General features: G+C 37.3%; 1 protein-coding gene across 1 annotated transcript; it reads left to right on the top strand.

Moving 5' to 3' along the window:
• The first annotated feature begins 1898 nt into the window (after positions 1-1898).
• NCOA3 (nuclear receptor coactivator 3) lies at positions 1899-21691 on the top strand. Its single transcript, XM_008945523.1, is given in 20 exon segments — positions 1899-1987; positions 3727-3899; positions 5311-5432; positions 6417-6591; positions 7144-7332; positions 7580-7681; positions 8497-8637; positions 9855-10002; positions 10877-11265; positions 11526-12406; positions 13897-14032; positions 14522-14710; positions 15218-15454; positions 16826-16952; positions 17444-17615; positions 18353-18649; positions 19753-19857; positions 20312-20537; positions 20747-20921; positions 21535-21691. Coding segments are annotated over 20 exon segments (4230 nt in total).
• The last annotated feature ends 797 nt before the right edge of the window (positions 21692-22488 follow it).

Raw genomic sequence — 22488 nt, 5'->3', positions numbered from 1 at the left:
TTAAGTTCTCCACCCATAGCTAACATCCTGCAATAACAGCATCAGCTATTGCAAGCTACCCCCATGCTGCTTCATGCAAATACATTCTTGTGTGTCTTTGCCCTTTCAGTTTAGGCTTTAGAAGAACTACAGCAGTATTATTTTGTTTTGCCACAAAAAGCCAGTAAGAAAAAACCCACTCAGTCAAGGTTAGGACATCAGAAGTAGTAAGCACACTTCTTTTTTTTTTTTTTTAGATGTCCTGTCCAAGCAGCACTGAGCTGACTAGGTGCCTTCCTAAGTGTTTGGTTTTCTTTGCTGCAAGGGTAAACTGCTGGCTGGTTGTTTAACTTCTTGTTTGCTAGAGTGCCCAGATCCTGTTCTGCAGAGCTGCTTGGAGTCAGCTGGCTATCAGCCCCTGATACCTTAACATCAACTTCATTTAGATGAAAGCCTGCATATCAGCTCTCAGGGGTTTGGTTATCCTAAGCCAGGGTTCTTTTAGTAACTGCAGCAGTGGTGGGTTTTGCTTCTGGATATCCTTGAAGAACTTTTTTTTCCCCTGAAATAATTACGAGTGCCTGGGTTATGAGTTAGGGGAAAGTGTTCCTCCAACTAAGAAGTGTAATTGTTTTATCTAAATATTTAAGGCCTTTTACTGTTGATGCAGTGTGGGGTAAACAATTGCAATCTGTACTATATTGCAGTAAGTTCAATTTAATTTGGAAATTTCTGTAAAAAGGATAAAATAATGGTAAACTTCCAACTACCCATACGTGTCTTGTTGTCATCATGGTACAAAAATCTTCCCACCCCACCGTTATTAGATTATTTAATAGTTCTTTTATAGTTCAAATTATGTTCCGAAATGCTCTGGCTGGAAAAATAGCACAGAACCATTAAAAAGTGTTTTCCTCCATCAGCATGTCATGGATTGTAGCATAGCAGGATCTGACTGTTCCTTTTTCCTCCTGGGAGAGAAGGGAGAGGTGTCATGGATATATAGTGTGCCAGGCTTCTTTAACATAACTAGGCTTTAACAAAAGCAGCCTGTTATTTACTGGGTTATGGCCCAGTCTTTGCTGCAGAAGCAAGTGAGTTGAAAGAGTTCTGAAGTCTTTGCTCGCCTTGTCCTCAAAGCTTTAGAAAACTGTTTTAGAGGGTTTATCAAGAGGTATGAAGTTAAGGTTACAGTAACATGTTGAGTTACTTGTTAATAGTAATCTGTTGGCTTTATACTGATTCAGGTGTGAAACTTTCATTTAGGCTTGCTGATTTACTCCTAAGTATAATGATTATTTATGGCTGCAGTGGTTAAATTACATGATGAGAAGAAATGAGCATACAAAAAGGGAAATTTTCTTCAATTTTTATGTATTTTCAGTGTTCTGGTCACCCATCCTTCATTGCCTTGAGTATCACTTGCTTTTTTTCTTTAATTGGTATCTAACTTGATCCTTAGTATTTAAGTAGTTTGTGGTGTAACATCAAATACCACTCTGTTTTCAAGTTATCTAAGCATACATTAAACCAGAAAGAATCTTTCTCTTTTCACATAGATTGGAGCTATACAGTGGTCTCATAATGTGGTGCAACATTTTAAAATAAAATTTTCAATATCTCTGAACCTAATTAAATGCTTTTTTTATATTTAGTTTTGCTTACATTGATGTAAGGCTTTGTAAACATATGTTTTGGCAAAATAAAAACTAGATTTTTTAAAAAGGTAAAGCATAAAGAATGTAAAAAGTAAAAAAAAAAAGTAAATGTTATTTTTTAACAGTAAGAATGTTTATGAGTTATAGTACAAATTATTATTTGGATAACTTATTGGGATAAGTTCTCTGCACTTTGAATTATTCTTTTGAGAGTTTCATTCACAATTTTTACTTGCTTTTAGTTGCTGATGCATGGTCAAGATGAGTGGATTAGGAGAAAACTCCTTGGATAGCTTGACCAGTGAGTCAAGGAAGCGCAAGCCGTTGCCCTGTGATACACCAGGTGCAAGGTAGGTTAATACCTTTCTTCTTCTCTTTTGATGATTTTTTAAAAATATTTTTAAAGTTTTCATTGCAATTTAGAGTAAGTTCTAACTAATAATTCTGTTAGGCTGAAAAATTCTCTAGGCCAGCTTCTGTTGTTAAGATGCACAGCTTGAGTATTTAGTATGTGTAGATACGCCAAAGCTGATGAACTATGTTCAATTATTAGACTCTTGTGGAAATCTTAACAGAGTGAACATATAAGGAATCACTGTTTGAAGCTCTGGTTGCAAGGCAAAAGAAGAAAAACTACTCTTCATAGCAATTTCAAAGGCAGCATCTTATACCTGGTAACTGATTTGGCAGGCCTCATGCCAGGTGGTTATGGTCAACACAGAATACTGCATTAGGTTGAGCTTTTTTTTTTAATTTGACTTTTGTTTCTTCAGACTAGTTCTCTGCAAGTTCATCTCAAATTCTGGCATTCTGTGTTGTCTTCCTGCCCTCATTCAACTCTGTCAGAGATCATTACCTGAGGGACTGTGTTTTCTGTTCCTCTCCATGTCATTGCTTTCCACCAAATTACTTGCTGTGTTATCCTTTCATGTTCTTGTTTCCACAGAGCATTAACCTTTATTACGTTTATCTTCAGTTTCACAAAAATACCAGGCATCATGTGTACTCATATTTCTCCCCTTTATGTGTCCCCACTGTACCATGCTAATCACCTTCATCATGCAGTAGGTTGTGTATGAGATCCTTGGGTTCTCCCACCATTTTCCAGTGTCATTTTGTGATTGTTCTTTCCCTTTTTCTAGTGTCTTGTCTGTCCATTCAAGGATTGTTTTTCAGTTTCTCAGCTTTCATTAGCTTTCTTCATTCAAGCCCCTGCTTTCTCAAGTATTTCTCTGGTATTGGTCCATGTATACTTTCCTAAGTCTTTCATTTTGTTTCTTCTCAAAGAATATGAATTCTTTTTTTGTTCCCTCAGTGTGCCCATTCTTGTCCGTCCTTTCTTTTGAGTCTTCGTTTTCCTACTCTTGGCATATTTTGTGTATGACACTGTTCTCTCTGTTGATTTAGGCAGTAGATAGTGTCTTTACTCAGAACATTAATCCATGTAGGAAAAGGAATTTCAAGGGGGGACTTTATCCAGCATCATTAGGTTGTCTGGGATTCTGCTTTTCTTGGATGTTGAGATGGAATTTTTTTCCTGATGCCTAGAGATTTCTGAGGTGCCACCTTCTGCAGGCATCTTGTTATAAGCAAACCAAAGCAATTTCATAGAATGTTGAAACTATTTTATTTCTCTAATAAATTTAAACAAATCTAAACTAACTTTTAAGGTTAAAATACACTTTACAGAATGTTACAATTTTGTAATGGGCAATTGCTGTTTTCATTAAATTTGACAATGGAATAACCATGGGAGGATTATTTGGGTGAATATATTTCTCATGTCCTCTTAAGATAAATTTGTACTTGACATTCTTAAAACAAACAAACAAACAAACAAAAAACACCCACAAAAACATAAATATATATAAAAAGCAAAACAAACAAACAAAACCAAACCACTTATAAACAAAACCCCACCCCAAATTAACAAAATGCATGCACCCTTCAGATTTATGTTTGGTGGAAGCATAACTAGTAGCTAGGTTTAGTAGGCAGGTGTTAAATGAAGTGCATGGACGTTCAGAGTGAGCACAGCTTCTGTACACGATGGTGTGTGAGTGTGTGAGCTGATGGTGTCTGTTCCTGCTCTGACCTGCAGTGGTGAGAAGCGGCGGCGTGAGCAGGAGAGCAAATACATTGAAGAACTGGCTGAGCTGATATCTGCTAACCTGAGCGACATTGACAACTTCAATGTCAAACCAGACAAATGTGCTATTTTAAAAGAAACCGTGAGACAGATTCGACAGATAAAAGAGCAAGGTACAGTTCTCTGCTAAGCCAAAATAAAGAATTTTGTTTTCTTATGGTTCTTTTTCCAAAGCAGTAGTTACTTTGGAAATTGAGTTTTTCATAATAGCATGTACCTGAGAAAGTCTTCAGACCTTGACTTGAGTCAAGCCTTTAATATGCCTTAAATAATTATCTGTTTAAAAGTAAACAAGTATTTATCATTGCTTTTTGTTGGGAATCGGGTTTAAAACTTCAGCCTCACTTAGCATTTTCCTGAAAATGCTAGGAAAGCCTAAGCTAGTTCAGACGGTACTGTACCATCTGCTTGTACAACATACTAAATACCCACTGGTCTGAAGAATAGGTACTGTTGTCTTTCACTTCAAGGGTCTTCATGCTTAAAGAGAGTTTAGATTTTTGAAATATATTTCTTACAAAATACTTGGTTACTTCTGGGGCACACCTCCAATCAGAGATATTAATTTTTATTGTCATGTTTTCCTATTGTGTTGTTATGGACCTTGCTTTGTTTTCTTGTGCTGTTTAAGACATGCTCCTGAACAGTTAGGTATTAGACTCCAATATATATAAAATATATTTAGCTTGAGGTCAGATAATTAAATAGTGCAGTTGACTGTAGTCAGGATATAACCAAGTCAACTAAGGAGAAAATAGAAATGCATTAAATCTTGGTATTTTTTGTCAGTTTTTAAGGTTTTTCTAGAGTAATCTCATTCATTCTAATTACAGAAATTATTAATTATTAATTGAATTATTAATGAAATTGTTTCATTATAGAATGAATTTTAGAATATAGAATAAATAGAATAAACTTCCCCTACGATATTGTACTCTTCTAGTGGTCTGCTTAACAAGCCAGCAAGTACCACAGAACAACATTTTCATTTTCTCTGTAATTTTGCTGCCTGGCATGGATTCCACCTTCCCCACAATCAGTTTATTTAGGATAAGTTGGTTCTTAAAATACGATTTTATTATACACACACACATACATGTTAATATTTGAATGTGTCGATGTATACATGAGCCAAAACCTTTTTGTAGAACAATGGTGAGGGCATCCGAAGATTGTGACCAATGGCAATGAGATGATCAAAATAATACCACAAGGATGAGACAATATAATGCATGCGTTTAATGGCCATTGAAAGATTCAGCAGGCATTCATCAGACAGATGATTCTAAAAGCAGCAGCAGAAATATTTAAACTAAGTCAATTTATGTGAGCAAAGAGTTTGGCATTAGGTAGCTGTGATGTTTTCTTCTAGTCTTAAGTAACTAACAGTATATGAGACTTCCCCTGTCAATCATGCTTTTTTATTGCCTTTATTCACACGTTTCCTAGGATCTGGCTTGGAGTATTATGGTGTGGTCTGCATGTGAAATGTTGCTTTACTGAAATGTATCTTTTGGGTTTCAGGAAAAGCAGTTTCTAATGATGATGATGTTCAGAAAGCTGACGTATCTTCTACGGGTCAAGGAGTTATTGATAAGGATTCATTGGGACCTCTTTTATTACAGGAAAGTACAAATTAGGGCCTAGTAAATCCCAAAGGAGATAAATATTGCAGGCAGGTGAAAATGATACAATAAAGCCTGCAATTCTATAGTACTAAATAAATAATATGCAGGTACTATACAGAACTATGTTTGAAGTGGTCAGGAATAAAAGCTATCATGTTTTCCTAATTTTGCTTAAATTCTCTGTGGAAGGAAAGAGAAGAATAGCATTTGGCTTTTTTCCTATATTCTTGTGCTTTACTTTCTCCAGCAGCCATTAGCAAAGTGCTACTAAAGCAGTGCTTAGTAATATCAGGAATATTTTGCCTTTTTTAGGAGGTAGGCATCAAAATAAATGGATTATGCTTTTCAAAGACTAGAGATTTGTGATGCATATTGGAGTTTGTGTTTCTAAATTGTGAAACACTTTATACAAATGTTGTCATTAAGTAATATAACCTAAGAATAATTGTAAAAAAGTACATATCAGATACTGTTACTTTATGCCTAGAAAACCAATCCTATATTTACAATTCCATTAAAAAGTAGTTTTGAAAATTAATAGTTTTACATAGATACTAAGTTTTTCTTTCAGTGAAGAAAATACAGTATTTTAAGATATGAATAGACCCTCTTATCTCATTGCTTGCTGGTGGAAATGTCTTCATGTTCATGTCTTACTACTTGTTTCTATTGAATTTCTTCTTGTTTCAATTTGCCAGCTATTGAAATAACATTACAAATTCAGTATCTTGTGTTCAAATAATGCAAGAATGAAACAAGAAGGCTGATTATCACTCTGAAGGAGCTCATTGGAATAACAACTGAACATATGAATTTTTAATATGGAAATCATTCCTTACCAGACTCAGTTTCTCTCAGAGAAAAATTCAAAACTTGAGCTCTACCCTTGAAAAGAAATGCATGTATTGTAACTTGACATTTATCACCCATATCGGTTTTAAACTAAAGTATATTCAGAATTAGGTGGTGTGTCTTATGATATGTTGTCATGTTAAAATTTAGGCATTGGATGGTTTCCTGTTTGTTGTAAATCGAGATGGGAACATAGTATTTGTGTCAGAAAATGTCACACAGTATCTGCAATATAAACAAGAAGATTTGGTTAATACAAGTGTCTATGGCATCTTGCATGAAGAGGACCGGAAGGACTTTCTTAAAAACTTACCTAAATCTTCAGGTAAGAAAAGTTGACTTACTACACTGTTACTAGGCTATGGAGAAACAATTGGTGAGGAAAAAAACCAACTTGTAATGGATAACCTTTAAAAACAAATTACTTATACAAAGAGTGTTTAACTACAAAAATAAGTTAATCTTGGAAAGTATTACTGTGTTCTTACTAAAGCTCACTGCTAGAAATAAATGTGCTGGAAATTCCCACTGTGCAATAGCCTTTGCAATTTGTTTACCTGTAACTTAAAGATACTAAAGGAATATGTTTCCTAATGCTACAAGACTAGCTTAGGGAATTGCTTGTTTTTTAAATACGTGAATGACTTCTCTGCTCTCCTTCAAGTGACTGAAAGTCCTATGTAAGTGAATGAGGTTTTTTACATGTTTCTTAGTACTAGTTTATGCCAAGATATAAAGCTGATGGTATATTGAGAAAGCACTTAAAAATATTCTTTAATCTCTCTAACCTAGGAAAAAGACATCTCAATTAAGAAAAATTAGTTATGAATTTATTTTATTTGAAAGTTTTTATGAATTCTTACTGTGTTCTTTTAAGTTAATGGAGTTGCCTGGACCAATGAAACACCTAGACAGAAGAGTCATACATTCAACTGCCGGATGATGGTGAAAACCTCTCATGATCTTTTGGAAGATGTAGGCAGCCACCAGGATATACGTCAGAGATATGAAACAATGCAGTGCTTTGCTTTATCTCAGCCAAGAGCTATGATGGAAGAAGGGGAAGGTAGGAAATTTTGTGGAATTACTCTGTACAAAAAAATCTCTGAGTAAAAGCTTTTTTGTATTTGGTACATGTTACAAAACCTGTAGCTTTTTGCAATCCATTCTCAAGTAAGAACAGAATACAAAAGCTTCCATTCTTATTGTCTGTACTTCCATTTTAACAATGGAAGACACTTCAGGTATTTTATTAGATGCTTTAAAAGAATAAAACGAGAGAAATGAAAAGAGACATGCTTTTTTAAACACAGATTTGCAGTCCTGTATGATTTGTGTGGCACGTCGTATCACAACTGCAGAAAGGGCATTTCCTACAAACCCTGAGAGCTTCATTACGAGACACGATCTTTCAGGTGAGTTATGTGCCCAGCCTGAAGGTATGATCGTATCTTTTTTGTTTTGGTCCCTGTGCTTTTGTTTTAAATAAATCAAGTCTGTAAGTAAATTGTGTATCTGTAATCATGAGCAGAATTCATACCAAGAATTCCCAACTGTTTTTTTCAATATACTGTTGTTGGCAGTGAGGTGTAGTAAGAACTGTGGGGCCCATTTTCTGTCTCTGCTGCTATGCTATTGTTTGGCAGCTTGGTATAAAGTGTTACTTGTGTTTTAACCTGGCAGCATTTCAAATGGTTGTCATTGAGCTTTCTTTTACATGCAATAAATATTTCAAATCATAGCTGAAGCAAATGAAAGTTCATTAGAATGCCTGTATTTTTATAGGTAATGTTTAAAGTGTTTTATGCTGCTCACATTGAAATACTTACATAATCTGCATGGGGCTTTTTCAGATGCCAGTTACTATTTGTGATGTTTATTTGTTGAAGTAGTTGGTCAGTAATTTTGTAAATTCTACTGTGCATGCATTGTTTGGGTGCTTGTAACCAGAGACTAAAATTACTGTTCTCTAAAGCTCTGGCATTAACCTGTGGGTTGTTAACTTCCTCTTATTCACTTATCGAAATCCCTTTGAATACAGATGTTTTAAGAAGCAGCATCATATGGCAGATAATTCATGGATGTAACTTCTGCACATTCAAAATTTGCAGCCAGGAGGATGAATAATTACAATTATGATATTGGAGCCTTCTGAAATATGCCATATTTATGCAAAAGGACTGGCATACTCATGAAGAGGTTAAGTTGTGTATATTCTTTGCTATTACAGGCAAACTTGTCAACATCGATACAAACTCACTGCGGTCTTCCATGAGGCCTGGCTTTGAAGACATAATTCGTCGGTGTATTCAGAGGTTCTTGTGCCACAATGATGGACAGTCATGGTCAAACAAACGCCACTATCATGAAGGTAAAAATCCATTTGCAGTGGTTGGTTGTACTGCTGCTCCTGTGGCTGTGGGTTTTTTCTGAAAAACAAAAATGATAAATTTTACCCAAAGTTTGATTTTTTTTTCTTCACATTTTGTTAGTGTTAATTGCTGTGACTCATATTTACAAACTGAAGGAGGATGATCTCTTGAGAAATAGAAATTCTGATGGAAGTTATTTTGGTTTTCTTACATGTTTGTTTTGCTAATTTTCATGGAAAATATCAGATATATGATCTGGGAGCCTGAAGTAAGCTGCTTTTCCACAGATGGATATAGCAATGACAGTGACAGCTATACTTCTGTAATAACATGCAATCCTTTATTATCATTAGCTTGTTATTTTTGTTTAACATTAGTTTGACTTTTTTATTTTAATTCATCCTTTCTTGTGTTGAAGAATAGCTCACTAAAAGTGGTAACAGTTGTGTTGATGCCTTTTTCTTATTTAAGATACAAGAGTTTAAAATGTTTTCAGTGTTATGTATTTTGTAATGCTAATTTGATAACCTTGATAGATAAAGTGAAGTACAACCACTGTCTTCAGTAAGAAAGATGACATTTTCTAAGTTTTCTGAACTCTAGTCTTATTGAAAGATTCACAAAGTAATTCAAGGAGAGGGAATATTAAAAAAAGAGAAACTTATATTGGCAGAAAATGGAGATTCCATTCCACTGGAAGTTCTTTGACTTAACTGATGAAATTAATCCTAAATTAACAAGAAATTTGGAGTTCAGATTAAAGGAAGTGGTTTCCACAGTTTGTTAATTGAAATAACTTTTGAACTTCTAAACTTGAAATTTTGGAACCTTCAGATGAAATATTATTTCTATTCCATGTTAATTACCTACATATTTTAGCACAGTTAGTATTCAAGTGATAGTTAGTCCTCCCCAGGGAGAAGCCATGGAAACCTACTAAGCTAGCCTTGGAAGTCTCTTTAAGATATGTAGCACTTTGCCAGCTGTGCATGGTGAGCACAAAATACTGCAGCATCAAAATAATGTTTACTTTTATCTCCCCCCTACTAATTTGTGAGAAAATGTGGAGTACTTCCTTTTTCTGAACATCTGTCTTCAGTGTGTCTTTTTAAAATATTTTTTAATCTTCAGAAAATGAAGGGTTAAAAATCTGTAGAGTGCATATTATTAATTCTTGTTCTTTTCATGTGGGCCGTATCTGTGTGTTTCTCTGCAGCTTACACACAAGGCCATGCTGAAACTCCCCTGTACCGCTTCTCTCTGGCGGATGGCACCATAGTGACAGCGCAGACGAAGAGCAAACTCTTCCGAAACCCCGTGACCAACGACCGCCACGGATTTGTCTCCACCCACTTCCTTCAAAGGTGCAGTCAGTGCTATCTCTCTGTCATCTAAGTGTCATAGCTTTCAAAAACATATCTGGCCTTGAAGATACCTGCAGAAAATAGTATGCCAAAATATTTCATCTGATTAAAACTCAGAGGGAGAATAAGTTGGGAAGCAGAGCTGAATAGCATCGGAATAAACTTGTCAACCTAATACTGACACTCCCAGCTGTGTGGCAGAAAGACAGTCACAGGCAAAAGGGAGGCTTTTCCTCAGTACCTGCATGGAGCCTGTATTATGTATTCATTATTCTTTTTGGGTTAACTTTTATAATGACGAAACACTGGAAATTAGAAATGCTCAGTTATGTGCTCTATCTTGCTCTTTTTAATTGCAGACCAATTAAAAAGACAACAAAACCCCCTCAGATACATCATGGATGACTGAAAGCTAAATGTACCATAAATAGCACTTCCTGTGACCTGTTCTTGTGGATTGCAAGAATAATTGAGATGCCGCTCTGGAGGGAATCTGTCTGCTTCTGGCATGAAAGTGCCTCCAGATGCTGAAAAATGAGTAGCTGAGATTGTTCAGGGCATCATTTGTGTGCACAGTAGAATGGTGTCATGCATTGACGCAGGAAGGGGGTAAAAGAAGGAAGATGTTTAAACTGATACATCTGACTAATGACTGTTGATGAAAGCCTTTTGAAAGGGGTGAGACTCTAAGTACTTAAATCACCTAAATGACCAAGCACTTCTGTAGTGAATAAATGAGTGGCATGGCCTGGTTTTGGTTTTGTGGAAGCTTGAATTCTCACTACTCTTTTTGAAAAATATATGGAAAATCACTTAATAATGTTATACTGTCCAAATAAGGTTTTATTTTCTTGGGATGTTGTTGAATTTACAGAGAACAAAATGGATATCGGCCAAATCCTAACTCAGTTGGGCAAAACATCAGAGCACCTGTGTCTGGAAACACAAATTCTGTTGGTGGTCTCCTGAGCATGTCACCTGGCCAAGGTATGCCAACGCAGAACAGGAGCTACGCCGTGGGAGATCCCAGTGCAGTGGGTCAGCTCGGCACCAATCGATATGGAGGCCCTGGTAATATGGGGGCAGTGACCTCTGGGCCTGGAATGCAGTCCTCTGCCTACCAGAACAACAGCTATGGATTAAATATAAGTAGCCCACCACATGGTAGTCCTGGCTTAACTTCCAACCAACAGAATCTAATGATATCTCCTAGGAATCGAGGGAGTCCAAAAATGAGTTCACACCAGTTTTCTCCAGCTACAGGTATTTTATTTTTGCTATTAGCTCCTTTTTGTCTTTTTTTTTTTGCTGTCTTTTCTCACTTTGATCTGAACTCCATCTTTCATCCTTTTTAACTGTTCTGTATGACCTTGTATGTATTACTTAAATGTAGTATCCCCAATTTAATGGTGAAAATTTATGTTAAAATAATTAACTTGGTGTGGCAGTCATACATAAGCTAACAACAGAAGGTACAGACATTACTGCAGACTAATGAGTTTGATCTCTGTTGTGTGATGCAGGTATGCACTCTCCAATGGCACCCGCCAGCAACACCGGCACCAGCGCTTTCTCTAGCAGCTCTCTTAGTGCTCTTCAAGCTATTAGTGAGGGTGTTGGAACTTCCCTTTTATCAACCCTTTCTTCACCTGGCCCAAAACTGGATAACTCCCCAAACGTGAGCATAGCCCAGCAAAGTAAAACAAGTACCCAGGACTCCAAAAGTCCTTCTGGTTTGTATTGTGAACAAAACCAAGTGGAAAGTTCCATCTGCCAGTCAAACAGCAGAGATCTCCTTAGTGAAAAAGAAAGTAAAGAGGGAAACCTGGAGGCTTCTGAAAGTCAGAGGGGACCCTCTGAAAGCAAAGGGCATAAAAAACTGCTTCAGCTACTCACATGCTCCTCAGATGAAAGAGGACATTCTACAGCATCAAACTCACCTTTGGACTCAAATTGTAAAGAATCTTCTACCAACGTTACCAGTCCTTCAGGAGTTTCCTCGTCAACATCTGGAGGGGTATCCTCCTCCTCAAACATGCATGGCTCGCTCCTGCAAGAGAAGCATAGGATTTTACACAAACTGTTGCAAAATGGCAATTCTCCTGCAGAGGTAGCAAAGATCACAGCTGAAGCTACTGGTAAAGACACCTATCATGATGCTAGTAATACAGCCCCCTGTGGAGAAGGCACCGTCAAACAGGAACAACTGAGCCCAAAGAAGAAGGAAAACAATGCTTTACTAAGATACTTGTTAGATAAGGATGATGTTAAGGACCCACTTTCCAAAGAGTTGAAGCCTAAAGTAGAGAATGTGGATAATAAAATGGGACAATGCAGTAGTTCTACAGTTCCTACTTCTAGTCAAGAAAAAGAGATGAAAATAAAAACAGAACCATCGGAGGAGGTACAGTATGGTGTAGAATGATGGAAGTGATCACACCAGTGGTTTCTTGCATGTGTGAATGTTTCTAAGAAAGTTCTGTGCAAATGATGTGAAACTATACTCTCAGGTTTTATTGTAACTAGAAAAGCACAGAGACAGACAACTGCGGGATATGTGTGTAACCAGATGTCCTGGAATACAGTTCTTTAAGTTACAGTACAATTAACGTAGAGTATATTTCCAAATTATTATTTAAAATCAGATCTTTAACATCTGCTATTTCACATAGCACATATTTATTAAATGGAGCTATAGCTCAATTTCTAATACTAGCTGTAACTGTCTCTGCGATTACTTCGCAATACAATAGCAAAAGGTTTATTTTCTTTTGAGTATATAAACTATAGACAAAAATGTGTAATACTAAAAATAGCTATAGAATGGTTTTAGTTTGTTTATTGGTTTTAGTGCTTTTTTTTCCTTAAATGGGAAAATGTCATTCTACATACACAAACATAGAAATATATTCGGTGTTCAAACAAATATACATATATTTGTTTGTTTCACTGTTTTTAGAGTTGAAATTGCAAGAAATATAGTGAAATAACAAACAATATCACCATGGAACCATTCTCCTGAAAGCAGTGGTACACTTGTTAGGGAATAAAGTGCAGATAACATTTCTTTTGTTTAGTTCATTTGGAAGCTATATTGGGAGCTTCTTCTAAGTAAATAATACTGGTCAGTATTGCAGTTTACTGAAAACATGTTGGTATCTTAGAACTTGGGTTTCCCAAGTCAGTAATAACTATGCAAATAACAAATTACTGCACATTGGTTTTTATATTGGCTAGTGGCTGATTATAAATGAAACACCTTAAACATTTGAGTGCCACTTACAGAAAAGTCAGTAACAATTGTGGGATAATATGCAGTATGTAGTTTCAATACTTGCTCCTGAGACCAAATTAACACGGAGAAGTTTGTTTTTTGAAGATATGAATCTACTGTTTATGGAGTTCTTTTACTGTTAAAACTGTCTGAACTAAAGACTAATTTTAAAAGGAGGTTGGGACTCCCATTGACCTGAAAAATCTGTGGGTACTTTTCATGTATTGTGTTTACAGGTGACCAACCCAGACTTTTTGTGTATAACAAACACATTATTTGTCACTAAATGGTACATGGTCCTGTTTGCTCTCCTTAATGTTTTTATCTTTGTAATTTGTAACTACTGAATTTTTTATATTCAGATGTGCTTTCTATTTTATTTATCTGTACCTCCAGTTTCTCCTAATTCTCAAAATTAGCCAAGCAAAATACTCTTAAAAAAATGTAGCCTAATGGTATGTGAAATTCTTTGGAAATTGCAAGATAGCCACATGCACTGTCAGTGAAGGAAAACATTTGTCTTCTAGTTACATCCTCCAAGATTAGCAAGGAACTAAATAAAAGCTGAAGGATAGCCATATGATGGTAAATAACCTCAGTATTTACTGTATCTTTTTCAGATGAGTGGAGACTTGGATAAATTGGATGCAATTCTAGGTGATCTGACAAGTTCGGAGTTTTACAATAATGCTATGTCTGGAAATGCAAATAACCTTGGAACAAAGCAAGCAATATTTCAAGGAAGTGCCCTATTAGGTAAGGAATTTAATCTATTATCTGTTTGGCTTTAAAATGAAGATTTTCTTTTTGCATGATGCAAACATAATGTATCCTCAAATCCTTTAGAGAATACTTTCTTGGTCTCCTGTATCTTCAAGGACACGTGCAATGTAAAATGGCTAATTATGCTTTTGTAGGCTATTATGTACACTGTTGAGTGTGCTGACAGCACTCAGCTACTCTACACACAATGAATAATATCAATTTCAGTTCCTCATTTTATGGCTTCTTCTGGGTTTGTCTAATAAAGATATTTCAGAGACAAGACATCAGAAGGAATGTTTTGTCCTAACTGCGTACTCAAACTGTGTTTTGTATAGTGAGAAGATAAGCAAAATAACTATTCCTCTTTTGTTTAAGGTCAAATACATGTGCCCATAAATTGATCAGACTTATTTCTTTATCTAGGTAATAGTGCTTTTAATTTAAAATGTACAATTGTGTGCATCTTTTAATTCTTAACAGGTATGAGGAGTCCCCAGTCTGTGCAGTCTACTCGCCCACCTTTCAACAGAGCCTTGTCTTTAGACAGCCCAGTGGGCTCGAGTGCTCCAGTGAGGAATGTCAATGTGTTCTCCATGCTACAGAAGCAAAACTTGATGGGTGGAAGTCCAAGAATGATTGAAAATCAGGAAAATTTTGGAACAAATCTGGGTTTGTTGATTGTGTACAAATATATCTTAATGTAAAAAGACTGCAAGATTATAATGTGAATTTTGGCTAGAAGAAACCTTAACATTAAAGAATACTAATCCTACTGTCAGCATATAAATGCTTTAAATCATTAAATAATTGTCCTTAGGTAAAATAATAACAGAACTATCTATCTGTATATTATTACCAGTACTTTACTTTTGTTTAGTTGTTAAATTATTTTGTAGTATTTCGAGTTTTGAGTTCAACATAAGGTTTTAATACGTGGAAGCAAGAACAGGTCATGATGGCAGTCTGTCATTAATTTAAAATATATTTAGATTAATATAGCTGTTTGTTGGCATGGTAAGCTTTAGATGCTTTTCTAGGAGGTCGGTGAATTGCACTGTCATTGGCAGGTGTCCTTCTTGGTAAAACAGAACCAAACCCCATAAAAATAATTGTGAAGCCAAAATATGTAACGTATTCTAGGTGAAAAACTATTCTGTTTTCTGCTCTTCATTCTAGCAAGTGCTCCCAACAGAAATGTAGTGATAAGTCAGCATCAGTCAGGAGACTGGGGTCTGCCCAGCTCAAAAGGGAACAGACTGGAACCAGCCAGTTCTGCGTCGCTGCTGCGGCCAGGGCCCGAGTTCGGCGCCTCCCTTCCCAGGGCCGCGGGGGGCTCCGTGCCCGGGCTGCCCGTCCGCTCCAACAGCATCCCTGGCACACGACCAGTGCTCCAGCAGCAGATGGTTCACATGAGTAAGTTCTGTGCTGCTTGTTCTACGACATAGTACGGTCTCACGAGTTTCTTAGCAAGCATTCATCCTCAGAATCTTTGTGGTTTTGGTAGACTACTAGCTTTTCATCCAAAGCCTTTTTGAGGTAAAGACTGTTGTTCTCTAACTGGGACATTTGATGACTTTTTGTTTTCTTCTGCTGATATCTGGGTGTTCTCTACACAGATAGTTCATGCTGAGTCTCCAGATTTTGGGGACATAATTTCTTTGTATTTCTTTAGTGCACCATTTCTCTAACTTCTAGGAGCTAAATGCTATCTATGATTCTATTTGAAGACACTAGTATGCTGATTATTTCATTGTACTTGATATAGATGGGTTTTGCTGTTAAATTCTTGGTAACCAGGGGTTTTTAAAGCTTTTTCTTAGGTATTTCAAAATTCTTCTCACATGGAGCATCCAAATTTCATATAAAACTGTATTGCAAATACCAGTTTTCTTTTAAGTATTCATGTTTGTATGGGAGAAAATAAGCTGCATGTCTGAAATAAGAGGAGAGTTTTAAAAACTGTACGTTTTTCTGTTCTGTGTCTCTAACAGAAGTTTAGCCTAGAGCCAAAATTCTCCTGTCTATTGTGCCAATGCCGGCATGCCCCAAAAGGGCCAAAATAGACAGTGACATTCCTTTTTTTTTTACTTTTTTGTCGTGGAAGACACCAGGGCTGTTACCAGCTCTCTTAAACAGACTTACTGTTTCAATGCAACATGTGAACATAAGGCTAAATCTGTAAGAAATTTGTGGAGTCATGACTGAGTCGGAATTCCTCAGCCTTCTAGAAATAGTTACTATTGCTGGGTGATTTCTATAAATATGGGGGAATAATGGGATGACAGGAACTCCTGTGTAGTGCTGTATGTCTCTGCTCTTTGGGAGTAAGGCCTTCCTTCTGCCTATTCAAAATGTTCTTACCTACCTTCTGTTTCTTTTGATTTTCACCGTGGTTTGTAATTTAAAATGCCAAATGTTGATGATATCACTATGACAATGTGTATTTGCTAGTACCCAGATTTCAGTGGCCAGAAAAGAAACATTTTTTTGGCTATAAATTTGCTGTATCTGTCAAGTTCCTATTCTAGAAGCTTAAGGATTAGAAATAGCAATTCTGCTCTAATAGGGTAGCAGCTTTAGATCACTGTCATTTTTAAATCTGGGGTCTGTAAATCTGTTATATTTCTGAAATTATCTTGAGTGAGCGTTCATGTATGTATACACATTAAAACATGCTAATGGAAAAGCTTGAGAAGCTGCTTGACAATTTGTGCCTTAGGTGAACACTGAGAGCAAGATAACACCTTTCATTTTTAAAGGCCAAACAAATATTTTACCTTGTAGGGCCAAATGAAATAAACATTGGCATGGGGGGGAATCCATATGCACAATCAGGATCGTCTAACCAACCAGGATCGTGGCCTGACAACATGCTGTCCATGGAGCAAGCGTCGCGGGGTTCACAAAACAGGTAGAATTGGGGAAGGTTTTAAGATAAGTTTAAATACAACTGTTCACTGTTTCTTCAGAAGAATTTAAGACCTGGAAAAATATTAATATAGCATATACAGTGGGGGTAACAGATTGGGGTCAGAATCTATTTCTGTTTCTGCTGATGATATGACACTGGATATCCTTAAAGCCAGCCCCACAAAAGGCATTGCTAACAAAATCAATCAGTCCTTGAGTTGGGAGGCACAGAGAAAAGAGGTGGGAAAATCTGAAATCATGTTTTTGTGGCACATGCAGAAGCTAGGAGAAAACCAAATTTAGCTGTGTCGAAGGATACATGGCAGTTGACTGGACATTTTAGGACCTAAATTTGGGATTTAATTTCTTAAGTCTGTCTTCAGTCTTCTGGGTGATTATAGCACTTCGTCAACTCCAGGTCAAATACTGTATGAAACCTATATGTATGTCTTTGTAGCCCATCATGGATGTAATGTTTTTTTATATTTATAGACAATTAGTTAGAAGTTCTTTGGATGACCTCTTGTGTCCAGCACCAAGTATAGAAGGCCAGAATGATGAAAGGGCACTTCTGGATCAGCTGCACACCTTGCTGAGCAATACGGATGTGACAGGTCTGGAAGAAATTGACAGAGCCTTAGGAATTCCTGACCTTGTAAACCAAGTAAGGAAACAGAATTGGGCCATTTATTTTCCAAATCTCTGCACTATTTTGTGACTTGAAAAGAAAGTGAAGAGGGCTTCCTCACTTCCTTCATTTTCCTGAATTTGCCTTTGAAAGCATCGAGTGATGATTTTCATTGGAGAAGTTCAGTATTGAATAAACTTCTTGGGCATTACAAAACCATAAAATGACATCTGCTTATATAAATTTATTGTATTGGTATAGGTTTATTTTTATAAATAGTTATAAAGCTATAAGCAGAGAATCGTGTTGGGTTTCTTTAGTAAAGTATCATCAGCTGAGCTTGGGTTGTGAAATATTTGGCTGGCAGTGACGTGTGAGCAGGAGGACACTTCCATCTCCTCCAGTTCCAGCTTGAATTTGCATGGCTAGCAACTAGGAAAAGGGAATTCTAGAAATAATTTGAAACTTGCTAAAAAACATGAAATCACACTGTTATTGGTACAAATAGCAGTTTAAAAGTGCAGAAGAGCTTGAATAGTGATCCTGGTCTGCCTATGTAAGCAGTGGGCAGCAGAGCTCATTTGAAAAAAAGAAAATCCTGAATAACTCCTGCTACTTATTTGTCTGAAGACAAAACTAATAGTAACCTGTCCATGCTGTGTTCTTCCCAAGAAACTATTGGTGCTTGTATGCTGTGTTAGCTTTACTCTCTCTTTAAGTATTCTTACTGAAAGAACATGCTGCTAGTGAAAACACTTTTGTATCTGTTCAAGGGACAAGCTTTGGAACCTAAACAAGATTCATTTCAAGGTCAGGAATCTTCAGTTATGATTGACCAGAAGCCTTCGTTATATGGTCAGCCCTACCAAGGGCAGGGGGCAGCAATGCCAGGTGGCTTTAGTAACATTCAGGGACAACAGCCATCCTTTAACTCTGTGATGAATCAGATGAGCCAACAGAGCAACTTCCCCCTGCAAAGCATGCATCCGAGAGCCAGCGCGATGAGACCTCGAGCCAGCACGCCCAAGCAGCTCCGCATGCAGCTCCAGCAGAGGCTCCAGGGGCAGCAGGTAGTCCTACACTCCTGTCTTTACACTTTCCCCCAGTGCTGGAATGGGCTGAGGTGCACGCTGCAGTGTGCCTCTTCACGGACCTGAAAATCCACCCTGCAGCAGATGGGCGAAGGGATGGGTCTTCTCCCTTCAACAGTGCTTTGCACAGACTGCCCAATAGCTGTAGGAGTGAAAGAACCTTTATTAGGACAAGTGCTGCTCCTTTATGAACCTCATTAGGTACAGACTGGGTTGTTCCCTGCAGCACACAGCAGTATTGCTACTGAAAACAGGACTTGTGTGGTGTAGCTCTGGATGATCTCTTTAACCATGTTAAGGTTGAGCTTTTTTCTGAATCTCACTGATGTCATCAAATGGAAAGCTGCATTTCTCCTGTAAATCAAATGTTACTTCTTTTTCACTATATTTTCTAGCTAATCATTTGAGCTTATTGAAATACAGATTTGCTTTCCATTTGTTGATTTGATGTCATTTTAAGTATTTTCTTAGGATGAGAAGTGAGAGAGTAGATACAGCCACACAGATCTTAACACTGGGTTGAAAGCGCTACTTAAAAAATTGCTGCCCGATTTCAGCAGTGAATTCTGTTGTGAAAATGCAGTCCTGGTATCAATGTACAAGGAGAACTCAGAAAACTGAGATGGTGCTGTGTGACCTGGAATGGCAAGGTTTAATCCTTAGGAAATACTGTGTTGTCTTTGGTGGTTCTGACATTTGCTCAGCCTGTGTGGCTCTGGGGTTTTCTAATGGAGAGGGAAGGAGACAGAACTTTATTATTTTCAGTAAAGCTAGTGGTCTCTGCTCAAAACATGATTTGAAACAAACAGCCTGCTAAACATTTATTCTTAAAAAGTGCTAATTTCAAGGGAAGGAAAAAAGTAAAGCCAGTTAGTGCTGCATTGTTTGGATGATTTTTATGTGTGTTCGAGCTGCTTAGCTGAACAAATTAGTGCTTCAGGTAGATCAAACAAGTTAAAAATTAACCACTGCACTGTACAGACTCAACAGGTTTGTAAAGAATGTTTTTTGGAGGAGTTACCTTGACTTTGTTCAGATGCTGCTATTTTCAAGGTAATAGTGCTAAAATTTCTTTTTCCAAGTTTATGAATCAGACCCGTCAGGCGCTTGAAATGAAAATGGAGAATCCAGTCAGTGGTGGTACCTCAGTGATGAGACCAGTCATGCAGCCCCAGGTGGGATCCCAGGTCAGTAACTACTACACGAGCTGTCTGAAACAGGAATTTTGAAATAGACGCATCTTTCACGTGGCAGTGTAGAATTTGGACCATCTGTTATGGTTTCCTTTTTGTTTTGTTTTATTCCTCTGTACAATTAAAAAAGGTGGGTTTTTAGCTTGCATATTCATGAGATTTCAGAGGGATTTATTCATTAGGTCATGCTGTCAATAAATGGTGTGCCAGTGATCTTTTCCAAGTAGGATATGATACCAAATCTACTTTATTGTTTATTTAGTACCAATGACAGCTTAATTAAAACCTTTTTCTGATATTTTGATGATTTTTGTACTGGCTCTGGGTTTTATTAACTGTTCTGGTAATAGATATACTGGGTCTTGGAGTGTAGGTGGTTTGATTGACTGACATGATTTCATTTGTGAAAGTGTTTTCTAATATGATTTTTCTTTTCTTTGGGGGATAGCAGCAAGGTTTTCTTAATGCTCAAATGGTGGCTCAGCGTAACAGGGAGCTAATAAGTCACCATTTTAGACAACAGAGGATGGCAATGATGATGCAGCAGCAGCAGCAACCTCAGGCCTTCAGTCCACCACCAAATGTGACTGCCTCAGGAAGCATGGATAGTGCATTGACAGGCCCTCCAATGGCTCAAGTTCCTCCACAGCAATTCCCCTATCCACCTAACTATGGTACTAGTACTAACTTTTTTTTTTTGTCTTTTTTTTTTTGTCTTTTTTCAGTTATTAATCCAAACTACATAAATACCAATCATTCTGAAAAATGGAAAATACTTCTACAAAAAAGGATGATGTTTCTCCTCCCTACCATTGCAAGAAGATAAACAAAAAGTAGTAGCTGATGATAACTGAAGCATATTGTCTGTTCTTTGTTTTCTAAGGAATAAGCCAACAACCTGATCCTGCGTTTAGCAGGGTATCAAGCCCTCCCAACCCAATGATGTCATCAAGAATTGGACCCTCCCAGAATCCTCTGATGCAGCATCCTCAGACAGCAACAATGTACCAGTCCCCTGAGATGAAGGGCTGGCCGTCAGGAAGCATGGCCAGGAGCAGGTGAACTTTGCAGTTATACCCTGTGCCTTGAAAGTTCTTTCATTTTCTCAAAAGTAGAAGCTGTGTTAAATAGCTTCATAGAATCATTTTTAGGTTGGAAAAGACCATCAGGATCATGTAGGCCAACCAGCTTGTAGTAGGAGGATTAAGAAGAGGGGGAAAAACAATTATATCTCTATTGACTGTATTGTCCTTAATCCTGCTCCAGTAAAGGAAATTGATTAATTTATCTGATGCTTAGCTCCATTAATTCTTAGTGGACCTCTGCAATCTTAGTAACTAGAAGCAATATTCAGTCTTCAAATACTGAAAAAACAACCTGGGGGGGGAACTTGAAAAGTTCAGAATGGTATTACAGTGGACTGTACAGCCCTAACAGAAGCCTCCAAAAAGGCTACAGTAGGAAAAGCATACATACAATTCAGTGCCTATATAAAAATTCAGAATTCCTTTTGAGATGAAGATTTCTGTTTTTGTTAAACAGATATTAGGTAGAAACAAGTAAATATAGAAATAATTTTATCTGTCACATATTGACAGCTGTGCAGGGAAGGCAATAAATCGATGTGTAAACTTGTTGGACAGTAATCTTGTTTGTCCTTTTGTGGTTCAGTTCTTTCCCACAGCAGCAGTTCAGCCACCAGGGTAACCCAGCAGCCTACAGTATGATGCACATGAATGGCAGCGGCGGCCACATTGGGCAGATGAATATTAATGCCATGCCCATGTCAGGGATGCCTATGGGTCCAGACCAGGTGAGCTCTACATAAAGACTGACAAAAAGGTCTCGAGTCTCTTCCCACTGAGCACAGTTTGCTTAGAGCCGTTCCTCTGGCACAGACCTTTTCTCAGTTACCCTGTTTGTATTTACGACTGTCGACCTACCATTTATATGCCCCACGAGATACCTGATTTTTGATGATAATTCAGGCAGATCCATGATGAACCCAAGCTGTGTGCTGTGATTAGCTGCTGACTTTGAAGTATCATAGGTAGGATCAAAGCTTGAACTGCACAAAGGATGCTTAAATGCTTCTGAGTCTGGAGAAACCCCAGCGAGCAAAACACAGACTGTGAGAAGCATCTTCAGCAGGTGTAAAAGATTATTTGACCAAGAGTCCTGGTAGCACAGTGTCCTTCTGGAACAAGGTGCTGCTGATACTCTTGTAATACCTTAGAATAGCTTGTGTATGCATAGCAAGAAACTATGGCCCATTATTTAAGGGAAAAAAGAGCTAATAAGAGACACTGCACAGAAGGCTGAAATACTAGACATACTTTTGCTGTAATCTTTCCACAAAATACCAAGGCATGTGCAATGTACTAATGAGGTAAGCTAAATTTATTGAAGCAGAAAGTACCTCATGAAGTTCCATATAAGGTACCTAAGGAAGCAGTCAAAATAATCTGAGGGCTGCTGGGGAATAAGGAAGGTATTGGAGGATTGCAAATACCTTGTATAAAGAGGGGGAAATGAAAGTGAAATGTCAGATGTTCCAAACCTGTGTGTCACACTGAAGATGCCCAAATAACATGCTCAGGAAATTCTGGGACAGCATTTCTTGTG

Source organism: Merops nubicus, unplaced genomic scaffold, assembly GCF_000691845.1.
Source record: "Merops nubicus isolate BGI_N331 unplaced genomic scaffold, ASM69184v1 scaffold5368, whole genome shotgun sequence".
NCBI classification, from domain to species: Eukaryota; Metazoa; Chordata; class Aves; order Coraciiformes; family Meropidae; genus Merops; species Merops nubicus.
The sequence above is the reverse complement of the archived record's forward strand: the minus strand, read 5'-3'. Positions and strand labels throughout refer to the sequence as shown.